This window comes from Engystomops pustulosus, chromosome 2 (assembly GCF_040894005.1).
Source record: "Engystomops pustulosus chromosome 2, aEngPut4.maternal, whole genome shotgun sequence".
NCBI classification, from domain to species: Eukaryota; Metazoa; Chordata; class Amphibia; order Anura; family Leptodactylidae; genus Engystomops; species Engystomops pustulosus.
In genome coordinates this window covers 70,193,793-70,211,623 of record NC_092412.1, presented here as the reverse complement: position 1 = coordinate 70,211,623, position 17,831 = coordinate 70,193,793, and the positions used below count along the sequence as shown (strand labels likewise).

Genomic DNA, 17,831 nt, shown 5'->3' with positions numbered 1-17,831 from the left:
GAAAGGGGTATCATCTTACCTTTAAAGGTGATACCTGAAGCCCTACAGGACAAGCTGAAGCTTCCTACCAGGACACAGCTGCCTCCCAGCCTGCCCTCTACATCCAGGCTGGTGAACTATCTCCTGAGGCTCCCTCCAACTTGCATCTCAGCACTCCATCTACCTGTTAAAGGCACGTTGCTGCGGTTCCTGCCGGTTCAAATAAAGAACTGTAAGTTGTTTTCTTCAACTTCTGTCTCCGTCTGGTCCCTGCTAATACGGCTGCCTTCATCACCGGCACCCTGCCCATCACACAGAGACTCACACTCGGGACATTAAGGGGTTGCCCCAGGGAGATCCGCTATAGCAGCCTCTCCCTTATCATTTCTTGCCAACACCACCCTGCTGGAGACCTGCCAGGCTGTAGGACAGCCCTCCGGTTCCCCGTACCAAGCACCGTGACAATAGCGTGCTTAGGCCGCAACCGCCAGCCACTCCGGTACCGCGGGCCCCGGCTGTCTCCAGGCCTCACCTCAAAGGCTAGGCCCCGGTGGGGGATGTTGCACTTGCCAATCCCAACAAAACCTTAGGGATAGCCAATACACTCCAAATGTGAATGGACTACTGAATTGCCTGTGGCTTGTGACCTTTCTTGATTACCCAAGAAGACCCAGCATGGCATGTTGCCTGACATATGTTTGTCTTTCCCTGTCAACCCTTATGGCACATACTCTCTGCCTTGTTGAAGTGTAAATGAAGAGTGATCCACTTTTATCCATCCCCTGTCTAATCCCTAGCAATTCTGATTTTAAAAGACACACTGGAAGGTGCCTGAGAATTATATCTTCTAGTCTGCTAGTGTCCTGCAAAGTATGCAAATAAGTTTTCCATGGTGTTAAATGGAAAACAATGGCTCCTTTTGCTACCTTTAACCCCTTAATGACCGCCCTATCGGGATTCTACGTCGGTCATTAAGGGTACTTCTTCTGACGCGACGCCTTTCTACGGCGCCGCGTCAGAAGAAGATTTCGGGACATCGGGTCAGTATAGTGCCGGTGTCGGGCTGTGATATCACAGCCCAGACCCGGCACTAACACCCGGGATCGGAAAAACTCTGATCCCGGGTGTTTAACCCCTTACACGCCACGGGGATTTATATAACCCATCAGTATTATGCCTCCATTTTCTTGGCAGCTATGCATCATTCTGTGCAATTGTAGTTTACCATATTTTCCAGGTTATAAGATGACATTTTAACCCCTGAAAATATTTTCAGAATTCAGGGGTCGTCTTATATCCCAGGCAGCAAACACCAACCACTGCAGCAAGTGCCCACCCCCACAGCAAACCCCCACCCATGACACCCGCGATTGGTGCTAGCACCAAACTTAGTTAACCCTTTTATTGTTGCGGGCAAAGCTGCTGGTAGTGGTAAAAAAGCGGCAACGCTCCCCTGACTGACCACGCAGCTGTGAGGCTGCGGCTCCTTATACAGTCCCCACGGCTGTTAGGCTCTGGCTCCTTATATTGTCCCCATGGCTGTTAGGTTATTGCTCCTTATATTGTCCCCATGGCTGTGAGGCTCTGGTCCTTATATCATCCCCACGGCTGTGAGGCTCCGACTCCTTAGAACATTGCTCCGGTGAGGCTGTAAGGCGGTGCATGGACGCTGCCATGTTCGCTTAGATCGTCACTCTCTGTGACGCAACAAGCAACAAGCTGTTTCTATGACAGCCTCGGGTCTTTGTAAGACTAAAGGCTATATTTTTCTAGCCATTTCTTACAATGTGCCAGTGGCACATTTTAATAAATGTTTAGTAAAATCCCCATATACTGCCATACTGTAGTATGGCAGTATACGGTAGGATCAATCGGACAACCTAAGGTCAGAAAACAGTTAAAAAATACTAAATAAAAATGTTTAAAACATAAAAAACCCTAAAAACTAAGGCACCCTCTTTTCCTAGAACTGATATAAAAATAAATAGTAAAATTCATAAACATGTTAGGTATTGTCATGTCCCAAACTGTTCAATCTATCACAATATAATAACAGTACAATAATCAAAACCATTGCAATGAAAACATCATCTCATCTTGCAAAAAATGACACCTCAAACAGCTCTGTACACCAAAGTATGATAAAGTTATTAGCGCGAGAAGAAGGCAAAATGAAAATTTTTTTTTACAGAACGTTTTAATTAATAAAAATGAATGTATTATTTTCTTATACGCCTAGTCGTCATACACGCAGGTATATACGGTACTGTATTTTGGAAAATAAGTCATGAACCGCAGCTGTAGTTTAATAGTATGCCCGCAACTTTTTTTGCATATTAGAAAGTAGGTCGACTTGGTCATGAATTTCCCTGCGCTAAGACTGAAGCAGCAGAAACTTAGAGTGATGTTTTATTAATCTTATTAGGGTACTGGTAAGTGAGTGTCTTTATTTTACATAATCTCTTAAGGAAAAATATAATTAATAGTCTCATAAAAAATGTATTTTTAGAATTTCTGCTGGATGTAAAACTAATAACTGTGGAAACTATGAAGTCATATATTATACAGGTGTCGGAAACCTTGAACTGTTACTTGAAGGTCATATTAAGATTTTGTTAACTTAGATAGGAGACTACAGGGAAATATGTCATGTCTGTGTTTTAAGAGGGTTTATTGCCAAAATCCATGGAGGTTAAAGGATCAAATCTTTGCAAGGGCAGCTACACTTTTAATCTTCTGCTGTGATATCTCTTCACAATTAAGCGATTAAAATTAAATGCATGTATTAATTATATCTGAAAGTGCTGGGAGATCTAAGTGCTCCAGCTATTAATATTAACACCATAACTCTTAAATATGTAATCTATTTTTTTATCAAAGTAAATTTAAGTTTAAGAATGCCTGTTGCAATACAATGTTGAGAGCGGAAGATTATATAATATTGAATGCATTAACAGAAAGGTCAAAACTATAAAAAGTAGCAGTAGCATTAATTGTATTATTAATAATAATGTTGCACTTTTACAGCTCTTTACACTAGAAAATTTCAACGCAATTACACTTGATTAAAATGACTTGATTTATGGACTGAAAGGGCAATTGCAGAATATTGAAAATAATGTGAATAGTTTCAAAATGTAATCCCATTAAGCAAGTTTTTTTAACTTAACAAACGTCCGCCGTGAAAACAGAAGGAGCTTCCCACATTAAACATTTTGCCCCAAGTGTTGTAAGGGACCTGATGTTTGCATTGGTTTTAATACAATGTGACAACTAAGACACACATGAGAATAGGTTAGAAATAGGGGTCCATGTAATGAATCTTACATTAATTACATACATGGGGTAGATTTTGCAAATGTTAGTGGGTAAAGGAACTTAGATGACATCACCCTGGGCACTTGACATGAATTGGTGGCTGGGGAGAAGGACGCATGGGGAGAAGCTGCTGGACTCGGCCAAGCAGGACACGCCCCCTCCAACTCAAGCTCTATCTGGATGTATGACTGGTAAGATAACAAAGTTGATTTTATGGGGATGTGAGGGAAAACATTTTTTAGATAAAAGAATGTGTCACTTAGTTAATAGGACTCTATAGGAACACCTCACTGGTTGTATTTGTGAAAAATGTGGTTCACTTTAGGGGCTATAGCAGAGTTGATGTACAGGCAAAGAGTCAGGGTAAGGATCATATATTGAAATCAGGTCAGGCAAGAATCAGAAATGGAATTCTAACTCAAGCCTTGGTTTTAAGCACAGATCTCATGCAGCCACAGGTTGGGACTCCTTTCAAAGAAGCTAGTGGGCAAGGAGTACAAAACACTAAGGCACTTTTGTGTGTCCCTTTCATAAGTAGGGTCTGCCAGTGATGGCTGGGGAAAATTTAAACATGGGTGTACTGGTCTTTTAAATTTGACTTAAAGGGGTATTCTCATCTGGGCATTCACATTCAGTTTAATTAATCTGCCATATGTAAACATTTCTTCAATTAGATGTTAATTAAAAAAATGTTCCTGTGTGAAGATAATTTCTCATAAATGTAGCCATGTTGTCCCTTAGAAACGAGCTAGCTTCCTCGGATACGGCCACCTCTGATGGATTGAGTGCACAAAAAAACAAAAGGTTATTGTATATAAAATGTCCGGGAGTTACTACATGTCGCACAGCCGTCCTGTGGTAATGATTGCTGAATCCTGGTGGTCAGGCAGGGCTCAATAGCGCAAGTCTGGCCACCGCTGCCAGAGTGTGACGTGGTCGTATCCGAGGAAGCTATCTGGTTTCTAAGGGGCAACATGGCTACATTTATGAGAAATTATCTTCACACAGAAACATTTTTTTTTTAATTAACATCCAATTGAAGAAATGTTTACATAAGGAAAATTAATTTAATTAAAAGTAAATGCCCAGATGGGAATACCCCTTTAAGTGGCCTGTGCTCATCCTATGGAAGCAGAAGGCCTCATACCCAAAGCAGCACGTCATGAGAGGTAAGGAATCCAGGGGCTGCAAGTGACATGTAAAAGTCTTTACATGAAAAACTTGTATGCTTATAAACATCAATGTTTTCTTTTGTCTTGTGTAAAATAGCTGTAATCTTTTAGAGGACCTCAAAAGACAATTAACATTGTTAGTATATAAAGGGAAGAAGGAATTGTCCAATAATTCTTAGGGAAAGAACGTAGATTGGAAAACCGCAAGGCAAAGCTTTGTACTAAAATGAAGCCCAGTTTGATCTCTGCTTTGGGGCCACCTCACGACTCACTGTCTATATGTAATATTATTAATGGTAGCAGAGCCAGATAAGATGCAGTGCAATATATTTACATAGTATTACATGACAAGTCACATAGTTACGGCTTCTTGTCTACCTAGTAAATACTGAGGACTCACATTGTAACCAGAGCACATGAACACTTTATAATAACCTTCACTGTTAAATATTTTATATACTGCAGGAGCTCCTGGAAAGCCCTCTAGGAGAAAAGGATTAAGGGACACTCATAAAATAAAGTGAATATACTATGCATCCATTCTTCCGAGCTGCAGAGAAGGAAATAGTGCTAAAAATATTATTACCAAAGCATTTTATTTTCAGAAGCTCTGTGTGATCCACACATTAAAAATGAAAAACTCTGGTCTAAAGGGAATGAACTAGTCTCAGTCAGTTATTTACTGCCTCCTGACCTCGGGGACATATAAAATGTGTCACTGTGACCCAATCTGTTTGATTTACCTTAAGTATGAAGGTTGTGAACAAGCAGAAGAATTCATATTTTATGTACTCAGTTAAAATATTCCTTTGCCCATAGTATAGAAATCTTTTTTATTGTCTCAATCTACAGTGATACTGACACAGGGGGCTCCATGAAATATCATCAAATCAGGAAAGCGAGAAAGGAAGCACAGCCCCCAAAACAACTGGTACATCTTTCATACCTAAGTGTCGTGTGTGGCATTTGAAATAACCTTCTATTGCTCATAGAGACACTTTTTTTTATGACAAGCTAGCCGCAGATACATTGTGTCGAGAACTCCACAGGTCTAAACCCATGAAGATTCTTTTCGGATGACGGAATGCTTTGCAAAGAAATTTTTTCGAGCTATATCAACAGCATTCGGCAGGGAGAGAAAGTTGATAGTCACACCAGGCCTTATTTCAAGTTTCAAAGTTTCTTGCAAATAGTTTGAAGTACAATAAAAAAAATATATTGAAGAAAATTGTTGGATTTTATTTTTATCATGTTTGACATGTGTGTTATAGAAAGGTCTTGTATTCCCCATGACATAACAATTGTGGGTCATATAATCTTATAACTCAATGGTAATTATGAGTTATTTAATACTTTCAGATTGTGCAGGGACACACTCCTAACTGGTAACACGCACTTTACTTGACTCATGAATTTGTTGAAGATATAACAAAGGACAACATAGTAGACAAAGTAGACAACATAGAGACATTTTTGCTTTATCTGCTTCTTCAATAACCATTGCAAAACATGCAAGAGTTTTTGATTGGCTTATAATGATGTGTAGTACTGTGAATGCTGTGGATGAGTAATGGGATTTGCAGGCACTTTGGGGGAGATTTATCAAGCTGCCTAAGAGTATATACAGCTCCCCTTTAAAATATTCATGAGCACTGGTATAATGAAAGCTGAGCTGTGATTGGTTGCCATGGGCAAATTCTTACTCTTAGGCAGCTTGATAAATCTCCCCCATTATTTTTTATCAAGCACCTTTATTCGACCATAACTTATGAACATGCCTTTACATTACTCATGTAGCTGCCAGCTCGGGGCTGACCACTGAGACATCCTGCAATCAAGGGGGACAGGAGACCTATGAAGTAGGCCATACTAAACAGGCCTCAGTGGTGGATGATTAACCTGTACTTCGTTCACTTCTATGGGACAACTGTCACAGAAGTACCATAGAAGTGAATGCGGAGCATGTTGCTCATGCAAGATTTTTGCTCCATTTGCTCCAGTTTGACAATAGCCTGACTCTCACTGATTAAGCACTAATCCACAGCAGACAAAGGGTTAAATGTGAACTTTTAAGGAGCACCGATGAATATCTGAGGACCATGAGACAATAATGTGCAAAAAAGATAACATGATAGTGTCGATGTGTGTGAATATCAATTAAAATAATTAGATTTATATTCTTCTAATGTTATTGTGTAACTTACTTTTATTAATTCACTGTCCATAATAGGAATAAAATAGTTGTCAATATTGTGGTCTTGATCAGAAAATGCACAATTTGATTGGAAATGGTTTGTGCTGGTGTCATTAGATGATGCCAGAGAAAAAGTTATTTTCTGCATTAAAAAGAGAGCTGAAATGAAAGTTAAAAGAAACAGATTCATTTTAATGATTTATTATGTTTTTATGTTTTAATTCAATATTTACAACTTTTTTCCTTTTTAGTTGTACAGCAAAACTGCATTCACCTTACAATACCACAGGCATGCCAAAAATCCTATTAAACAAAATGCTAATCTTACTAACATGTTTGTACTGGATTTACTTACTAAACATGAAGGAAAACTTGCCCTCAACATAAAAATAATCTACAGTTTAGATTATTTAGGGACTTCTTTATTTGTATTAGCTATTAGCTCAAACAGTTGTAACCTCTGAATTATTTTTATATATTTCAGAATTGATAATAGTAAAGTTTGTGTTATACTGCATTAAGTAAAGCAGCTTCTCTGCCTTTTTCTGCTTCTTTCTCTTGTGATTAGCAGTGCAAGCATTCTGAGGTCTAATGATTAACTATCCAGAGACTAAGTTAATTCACCAAACACTTTATGCAGTACCTTTAACACCCAGCGGTCGGTGGATACAGGGCAGAAAGCAGAATTATACAAAATACTTAAATATGGAAGAAAGGCAGGGATAAAGAAGGACACAGGAACAGATTTCTTTAAAGGAAATCTACCATTTGATTTGATGCATTATGAATCAAACATACCTTGAGAATGCTGTAGCTACACTGAAGCCAGATCATATCTTAGTTAATCCCTGAGTTGAGTGGTTTTGCTAAAAAAACAATGATAAAGTTCAGGACCTTGGGAAAGCTGGATTGCATGATTGCACACGTTACACAGAGCTTGTATTACAGCTTGTATTACACACAAGAGCTGGATCACTCATACACAGCAGCTGGGGGATGGTGCAGCAATTGATTATTTTGCCTTCAGGCTTAACCCAGGGATTACATCATCCTGTGAAGCAGTGCATAACTAATGTGCTCGAAAAGGCCCAAATCCAGCCACAGAAGCGACAGAGCTTCATTATCATAATTTTATCATTGTTTTATCAGCAAAACCACTCAACACTCAACACATTAACCAAGATACGATCTTGCATCAGTGTCGCTACAGCATTCTCAAGGTATGTTTGCTTCATAATGCATCAAATGTTAGGTTTCTTTTAATAAAGTCATTTTCAAAGTTTACTATTATAATTTGCACTATTGATTTATAACAGTTTGTCAAAACTTTAGTTAAACTTTAAGTTATATTATTACAATGGCTGGTCTTGAATTACAATTGAAACTTGAAGGATAACTTGTACTGTATTCAGGTAAGCTATAAGATTTTCTGAACTAACATCCTTGATGCCCACACAGCAAGTATAGCTTGTACAGCTTGATACCACTTATACTGCATGAGGAGCATATAAAACGACTCCCACCTGTATATTGCTATGGGTTCCAGCCCAGTGAAGACATTGAATTGTCAACAAGTTCTGCCAACAGCAATATAGTGTCTGAACTTAATTAAACTTACAGATAGATGCGTTATATTACAGACGGTCCCCTACTTAAGAGCACCCGATTTACAGGCGACCCCTAGTTACAAACGACCCTCTAGATGTTGGTCATTTTCTATACTTTAGCCCAAGGCTACAATAAACAACTATAACAGTTATCACGTGTCTACAATGAAGCTTTATTGTTAATCCTGGTTCTTATGACAACCCAACATTTTTAAAATCCAATTGTCACAGAGACCAAAAAATTTGCCTGGAGCTGCAATTATAAAATATACAGTTCCGACTTACATACCAATTCAACTTAAGAACAAACCCATGGTACCTATCTTGTACGTAACCTCGGGACTGCCTGTATAACTTTTAATACAGTACAATGGGAAAAAATGTTTATATCTGACTGTCCTGTGCAGGAAACAAGCAACGTAAGCACATAATATAGTTTTTTCTATTATTGCTTCAGATACTCAAAATATAATTCAAATGAATTATAATATTAAATCATTTATGATGACCAGGAATAATAAGTATGTACACTGGCAAGTATGAAGGGATAACAGTAATACAAATGTAATAATTCATTTTATTTTCATAATCAACATTTATGTCTAAGTGTTCGGGTTGTACCGGGGAGACTGCAACGGGGGACTTCTGGCTTTGTTGTATCATGTAAAATGATAACATTTGGATTATATTTCAATGGTTGACCTTCAGATGATACTTACATCCATATGTGTTAAGATGGTTTTCTAGATGATCTACATATTCCTTTGTGTCTCTTTTCTTTATCCTGATCAAAAAGTTTTCATAAATTAGAGTATTTACATAATAAACCCTGAAATATTTAATATTCATGATAAAGTTATTAAGCAAATGTATATGAGCCTTTAAAACCAGTGAACACAATGGCATGTGGTATTGTGTAAAGATGATTATTTTTTTTCCAAATAATTTAACTCCTTAAGGCACATGCAAAATGCACAGCAATATATAATTCTAGCATAGTACATGGGATTTAAATCAATAGTTTTTGGCTACTTTCTGACATGTTCAGAATTGCTGAGGAATGTCTACAGAGTAGACTCTATACTTACTCATAGATCGGGGCACAGTGACTGTGGTAATCTTCTTATATTTCTTATCCATGGCCACCTTCCTTCTAAAATCAATGTTTAAAATTATGCTAGTAAGCCTGGAAAGTTCCTGGGGGAGTTAGCAGAGCCCCTCCCCACTGTCTCCCCTTCCTATCTGCTCACTCAGCACTTCACCCTCCCTGTGTCTAATATAATAATATGATATATAATAAAAGGAGATAGTGCTTCTGCACACTGTAACACACTGTGAAGGGCTCTGGGAACTCTCAGAGGAGCTCTTCTGGCTCATTAGCGTTATTTCAATAGTTGATTTTAGAAGGAAGGAGATCATGAATAACAAATATATGAACATTACCGCAGTCAGTGCCTGGATCTGAGTTACTCTTCCTGTTCCAAAAGAGTCTATTATGTAGGCAATTCTCAGCAATTCTGAACATAACAGATAGTAGCCCCCTTCACACATAAAAAATATATATTTGTGTACCCGCAAAGGTAAGTTGCAATCGCACAGATTCATAAACTCATATATTGTATATACATACAATTATACACTTTTATACACTCATGTGCGCACATATAAAGCATATACACACATACAGTATATACGCACCATACACACATACAATGTTATATACATATTATGCTGTACAATGTGCAGTAAATTTTGTATACAATGGTGCACATCCTCCATTCTTCAGTGTGTCAGGTCGGATGATGGGTCCCCTGAGCCTGCAGGCCCCATAAAAGCTGCTATGGCTGCTACCGCTGTAGTTACACCCTGGGTAGGAGATAACTTAATTTTACTGAACATTTCCAAATATGTTAATGTTCATTACTTAACTTTTATGATACACCTAAATAGTAGAAATATAACACTGACCAATTGCAGGAAATAATATGAAGAGTTTCCCCATTAATACAAACAATTATACACTGAAATAAAAGAAACTGGACATTGGAAGTTGTTATAGAACCATATAAGAAATTATTATGGACCGGGTTGGTGACCTAAAATGACATGGTGTCAGGTGGACATTTTTCATTATGATGAATTATGTCCTTTCTTTGCATATTTTCATAATTTTTAATTAGCTCAATACACAAACAACTAAACATTTAGAGATTTCTCGGAATCCTCTATGGGGGCAAATTTACACATCAGGAATCTAATTAGCAACATTTTCTGGTTTATGTGCAAGGTCCTAAACCTAATACTTACTGTTCTCTAAGTTCACATAGCGCTTTCATCTCATCTGAAGTGTGAGCTGCCGTTTGTTCGTCTTCAGTCTCTTCCGCAGTTTTCTCAGGTGTATAAGACTCAATAGTATCCATAATCATGTACTGAAAGAGTTCCTGGATTTTCGCACAACAAAATAGCTGGAGGCAAAGAAATGATAATGTTTACATTTGTAACAACAACTTATTAAAATTTACTTTATGGTAACAAAAATGTCTAATGTGTCCCATTGGGTAAAGTACAATGGTGAGAAATGCTAGAAAATAATCATATAAACACAACTTCTCCCAAAATAACTAATATAATCAGCGAGGAGCAGCTCTCAGGACAATAAACCAGTGTACAGACGAGTAGATTCCTTTCATGGCAGACACGCAGAATGTTCTGTGAATCACCATCAATTCCTTTGTGGAAGTAGTTAGAAAATGGTAAATGAGCGAACTAATTTAGGGCCCAGCATTATAACAGCATGGATACATCAATATATACCCAAAATCCAATTATATATTTGTTTATGTCTGAGTATATGAAAATGAGTTAATAATATCAAAACACTTAAGAATTTACATTATCATAAAAATTCACATGCAATTTTGATATGAGTGAAACAATTCTTTTACTATAAATACAATTACCTTAATGTGAAAGTGTCTACAACGTACATGTAATATCAGAGTATCCATAAGAATTAAAGGAAATCTACCATTTTTTTTCATGTATTGTGAACCAAACATACCTTGAGAATGCTGTAGCACTGATGCAGAAACATATCTTGTTTAATCCCTGAATTGAGCGTTTTTGCTGAAAAAACTATTATAAAATTATGATAATGAGGCTCTGTCACTTCTCTGGGTGGCTCCAAGCTTCTTCTCTTACCCTAATTATGCACTGCACCAGAGAATGATGTAATCACTGTGTTGCCTCTGACAGGCAGAAATAATCAATCGCTGCACCATCCCCCAGCTGTTGTATATGAGTCATCCAGCTCAGGTTGATTAGTCCTATCTGGACAGTTCAGGAAGCTCACTGTAATGTGTTTATGAATGGCACCCAGCATGCAACCCAGCTTTCCCAAGGTCTTGAATTTTATAATAGTTTTTTGAGCAAAACCACTTGGATCAGGTATCAAACAAGATATGTTCCTGCATTAGTGTCGCTGCAGCATTTCCTTTAGGGCCTTAGTTTGTACACCTCTTGAATAAGACCAAATTTCCAAGTTATTTTTAGTGTTAATTAAATATATATTCTGATGCTAATGACTTTTTCATACTATGATGTACAGACCTGCTTAAGGTGTATTTTTCTTTTTGTGGGATAAGCTTGCATTTTCACTGGTACCATGGGGGTGGTAGGATCTTTTGAGAATTTTTTATTTAATTTTTTTATGTGTTGCAAAATGGCAAAAAAGTGCTGATTCGGACATATGGGCATTATTATGCATTATGCAGTGCACCTATGGGAAATAATTTTTTTAATATTTTGATAAATCACGACTTTTGGGACATGGCGATACCTATTTTTAAAATAAATAAAAAAAAATGTTTTTAGGCAGTATATGGAATGAGCTATCAGACTCCCTAGGGCTAAAGTTACCTATGGGATTTGATCCCTCAAACATATAATGCAATACAGTGGTATAGGGGTGGGAGTTGACTACCCTTGCCAAGATGGCGGCACGCACTTAACAGGTAAATACCAACAATTGGTGCCTGTACCAATCACAGGCGTTGCTATACACAGCAAACACTCTGGCTGTATGAAAAGTGTTCAGCCTGGGAGCCCTCTCTGTACTCACCTTGTTGCTTACCATATAATATTATGACGGTTTGCGGCAAGGGGTTAAAGAGCCAAAATAGGTCTTGTCTATCAATTCTGAGCAGATTCTCAGTTGTGTAGCTGGTCATGGGACCCCCTTCTGGTCCTTACTGACAAGCAATTTTATAGACTTTAGTATGAGGAAGGATCAGATGTGAGAGATGTTCTTGATGTGGAAATGTCAGGTTGTAGTGAGGTCCTAGAAGGCACAACCATGCCCCGTCCCCTGGCCCGCACTCATCTCTCCACGCTCTTGCTACTGTACTGACTTGGCCGCGAGTCCCCGAAGATTTAAAGGGCCAGCGCACCTCTGATTGGCGCTGCCACTACCGGGTTTCCTATAAAGACCGGCTGCTTCCATCAACCCCTGTCGGATCTTTGAGATATTGTGATAAGAGAAATCTTCCAAGCATTGTTCCCATCCTTGTACCTTTTTCCCTTCCTTCTCCGCTTGATCTCCTGTTGTTGACCCCGGACCCAACCTCTACATCTCTGCTGCCTGCCCTGACTGTCTGCTTGTGATCGACTCCGAGACTGCCCGCTAACTCTGTACTTCGACCTTGGCTGCCACTGCGGGCTAGTCATACATGTGGAACGACCTGGTGGCACCACGCCGCAGCAAGACCATCCTGCTTTGCGGCAGCCTCTGATGAAGACCAGGTGCCACTTAAACTCCAGTCCCATGTGTTGGCTAGCACCATCTCCTGCGGTGGTCCAGGGGGTCCACTGACTCCGAGCCCTGACAAGGTGTTATATGTTAAAGGCAGAGGACAGATGAAGAAGGAGGAGAGCAGTGTGGTGTTTTGCCATGGCCATAATAAGGCTGTCTATGTCAGACATAAGTAGTCTACTCTCATACTGTAAGAGCTGTGATTGGTTTTTCTAGAACCCTATAGGGACATTCATTTGAAGGAAACAAAATACAAACTTGGAATAAAGCAGGGACATTTATGGTTTGGCATTCCAACTGTTCAAGCTTGTAAATTTTAACCACTAATAGATTTAGGAGAATCACCAGATTAACAATACAGTTATACATCATGGAACTTGAGAGATCAATTTGCCCTTATAAAATAAAGGAGATTGGCAAATTGATCCATAAAGTACAAATCGTAAACTTATAGAGGCAACCATAAATGCATAATAGAAAAGGAATGTAAGTGGGTATACTGTGCCTGGTAATAAAAATGTACCAATTCCCATATGAAGAACTCACAAGGGCTGATCACTGCAGCACTGCATTAACTACAACTAAATATGTGATCTTATTATGTACATTTATCATCCGATCCATCAAGGTTCTTTGTTTCCATAGCAATTTAGTGGATAGAAGCCCAGTATAATTGTCAGGCTTCAAATGAACATTACTGATGAAGCTAAAGAAGCAGAAATATGGCGACAGTGACAGTGAAATGAATATTTAAAGACAAGGGAATTCATCCAATGGATCCATATGTATAACATGATGTACAATGAAGAAACAGCAGTGCTGAATAATCTACACATTGATTCTTTTATAAACTTCAAGGGAAAAGGGTAAAACATATAAGACCAGCCTAGTGTCTTCACTAGAGAACGAAGACACTGAGGGAGACAAACTAAGAAAAATATGCCTTCATTCTGGCATAATATTTGACACATTGGGGCTTATTTACTAAGGGTCGCGGATCGTACTTTCGTCGGACTGTTTGCTGGTTTCTGGATTTGCGCAGCTTTGACAGGTATTTAACAGGGGTTTGCGCTGGGATTGGGTTGTGCGCAATCGGATTGTGGCGCAGCTGTGCTGGCTTTCATGCGACAGAAATCGGGGGGCGGCCCATCAGACGATCCGACAGATTCGGACTGAGCGCGGGATTTAAGATTCAAATTGAGTCTCAAGACAATGCACTTAGATACACCAGGTAGAAGAAGGTGAACTCCGGCGGACCTGAGCGGGGAATCAACACATGCAGGATATCGGGCGCACAATCTTAGTGAAAAGCAGCACGGTGCATTATCGTCGGACAATGCACTTTTTGGGAACTCCAGCGGTTGGGTAAGTAAATGTGCCCCAAAATGTCTAACATGATTTGTACCATATTTTTAAGTGTTTTCAATATTTTTAGAGGTTTTTTTTAGACTTTTGCATACAGGGGAAGACTGTTCTAACTTTCCACTGTCTAAAAGATTTAAGCACATTCCATTATGCACATAAAATTGTAAGATAATGAGTGGCCTTCATGGCAGTTACTTTATACACCAAGCACACCCCTGAAACAGGTTCTGTTTTTCCTTTATCTTTCGAAGGGCCTATTTTTGGGAAAAAATATTTTTTAATATTATGCAAATGAGCTTCTGGGGCTCCTGTCTACATCAAAGAGCCCCGCCAGGGTCCATCTGATGTCACTGGCTCTCTGGATGGGTAAGGGAGGGAGGAGGCAGACAGTAACGCTGCCCTAATGTATATATAATAAGCAGAAGACTGAGCCAGTCTAATGTGATGTAAACAGGAGCCCCCGAGGCTCAGTTGCATAATTTTAAAAAACAGTTTTCTCAAAAACTAGGCCAATAGAAGAGAAAGAAAGAACAGATCCAGTTTCACATAAGCATGTTAGAGTTTTTTGGTTTAAAATACTGCACCCATGTGGAAGATTTCCTTCAAAAATGTAACATTGGTCAACCACCATCTACTACTACGCTTACCATGCTGCTGGGCTCTGAAGCAAGTTGTCCAATGGATGGAAATGGTTTCTTTGGCAAGTGACAGAATTCACAAATAGAGTACACATATTCCACTTCGTCCAGGAGATTATCTTCATCACCTAATGGGAGCTAGAACAGAGGTAGCAAAATGGCTTTGAGTCACATCTGAAAGGGCAGGGTGTTTGATCGGCCACAAAATAATTTGTCACCTTTCTGCACCCTGAATTGGTGGCTATAATAGGGGATGTCTACCATCTGGGTCATACTTCATTGATTAGCTTCAGTGGTAGATTCCTCATGGCACCTGATGCATGAACTCTCCTTCTTTATTGTTTTTAGGTCATCATTTATTGCAAACACTGAGGCTTATGTACTAAGGATCACACTTTCGTCAGACTGTTCGCCTTTTTCGGGGATTGCACGGCTTTGACAGATAGTTAACAGGTGGTTGGGCAGGGATTGTGTCGCATGTGATCTGATTTTGGCGCAACTGCGCCCGCTTTCATGCCACACAAATGAAGGGGGGCATCCCTTTGGACGATCCGACTGATTCGGACTGAGCGTGGGATTTAACTTTCAAATTGTGTTGCAAGACAATGCACTTACATGCACCAGAAAGAAGAAGGTGAACTCTGTCGGACCTGAGCGGGGAGGCAACACATACCATACAGGATATCATGCGCGCGATCTTAGTGAATCAAGGCAGAGTTAATGATCGTTGGTCAATGCACTTTCGGGGAACTCCGCGGACCAGGTAAGTAAATGTCTTAAAAAAATAAGCAAATTAAGCCCAAGTGCAACTGGGGACTTTGCCAAAGCCCCTCTAGGCTCCAGCGGTACTGGCAACTACCTGCCTCCCACAGCACTGAACAAGCCATGTTCTTGCTTCTTCAGCCTGGCTGCTTCACAAGCCAGCTGGTTTTAAAGCTCATGCCTGCAACACTGAAGCCTAAAGCAATGCTCCACCAGCTTGTGCACAGCAACCTTGAAGAATAGATCCTGCATCAGGGTGCCAGAATGAATTTACTGGTGGAGCTGGTTTAGCAAGTATAATTCAGACAGTAGATTTTCTATAAAGGGGTATTCCCGTGAGGACAAGTACTCAAGATAACCAAAATAACACATTCTCTAATTCACTGTTATTAATAAAAATGCACCATTTTACTGATATGAGACCAACCTGTCTCTATCAGTCCAGGTGTACGCTATTTCAGTTGCCCCTAGGCATGACCCTCTAACTTCACACTTAGGGTCGGGTCCCTGCTTGGATTTCTGTGTGACAGTGTGCAGATGATATTTCTGTGTCTGTCTGCTATGTGCCTGTAGCCACGCCGCCTGCACGGAGCTCAGAGACACTTACTGATCACTTCCTGCCAGGAGATCGTGAGAAGAGAGGAGCTGCAAACTGCAAACTATAAGAAGATAAGTGAACTGGGGGAAGGGGGAGGCAGGCACATATCTGTGAGATGTAGCAGAGCTAAAATTGTAACAGTATAAAAGTCTGTCAGTCTCTGTGTAATAGGTATCATACATCTCGGATCTGTCTCATCTCTCTTTCTATGTGTCAGTGTTTTAGTACAATGTTCAGAATCCAGATGAAAGTCCGTATACACCTATACCCTAATAATCTAACCCCATTGTCATCCCACAGAACTAGATGGATGATGATGTGTCTACTCAGAGAGGCCCCGCCAGGAATATTACACTGAGCAGATGATGGAGTGATAGCAGCTAAAACAGTAATAAAACTGAGTAATATTGTAAAGTAATGGGTTAAAATGATCTTTATTGTGTTAACATCATTTGGGGATTGAAATGTGACAATTTTCTTTCGTGGGAAAACCCCTTTAAGGTCTCCTACAATTTAGGTTTCCCATAAGTCAATACGTGGCCTAGGGTTGATTTCACACACTTTATTATTATTTTGTTGAAACAGCATCAAAACACTGCTAATGTTAGTTAACGGGGCTCTTCGCAAGATACAGGCTTACTTTCTTTTTGGTGGGGTCTCAGTGATGGGACCCCCACAAATCACAAGACCCTCCACTGATCAATAAGTTCATGTGGATAGGGTCTAACTTGTATGTTACTGAAGAACCCCTTTAAAACAAAGTTTGCCTAATGTAGATGAAGTGTCTACTGCATGCTAGTACCAAACAAAGTACCACTGTCTAAATATATTGCGGAATTATAAAATGAGGGCCCATGTGAGAAGAACACCTTAACAATTGGGGAAAGATTCAAAGTTATGTGGATGACTTACCTGCCCGAATGTCTCAGAATCGTCATGTTCCAAGCTTGTAGTCTCAATTCCTACAGTGTTTACACAAGGCACAGAGCCTGGGGGACAGAAATTGTATACAAAATGAGGCTCAGGCCACATGCACACAACTCTAATTGGGGTCTGCTAACTGCACAAATAGCGGCAAGATAATGGTCCCCATTGAGGTCTATTGTGAATGGTCTATTGTGCTTGGTTTATTGTGCAAATTATAGAACAGGTCCTATTCCTGCCCGCATTTTGGTGCAGCTAGTGATTTCTTATGGACATGAGTGCGGTAAGCAGTGCCCATGTCCACCTGGCCATAAAGCTGGGATCACTGTCCCCTGTTTGCAGCTTGTATTGCACACACAGTCGTGTGTCCTTTAACAGTGGGTATATCTTACATTTTAGGTATATAAAGGCATATTAAATGGGTTGTACATGATAAGTTGTTTTTTTTTAAATGGAGTCCAACT

At 39.6% G+C, this 17,831-nt stretch overlaps 1 protein-coding gene across 3 annotated transcripts in view; it reads right to left on the bottom strand.

Moving 5' to 3' along the window:
- ERICH6B (glutamate rich 6B) overlaps positions 1-17,831 on the bottom strand; it is a 99,801-nt gene that overhangs the window by 36,093 nt on the left and 45,877 nt on the right. For all 3 annotated transcript variants that reach the window (XM_072135243.1, XM_072135244.1, XM_072135246.1), the window contains exons 6-10: positions 17,356-17,432; positions 15,093-15,221; positions 10,578-10,735; positions 8,990-9,054; positions 6,674-6,822 (exon numbers count right to left, since the gene is read on the bottom strand). In XM_072135243.1, the coding sequence (XP_071991344.1) occupies positions 6,674-6,822; positions 8,990-9,054; positions 10,578-10,735; positions 15,093-15,221; positions 17,356-17,432 (578 nt within the window). The remainder of the gene's footprint in view (positions 1-6,673; positions 6,823-8,989; positions 9,055-10,577; positions 10,736-15,092; positions 15,222-17,355; positions 17,433-17,831) is intronic.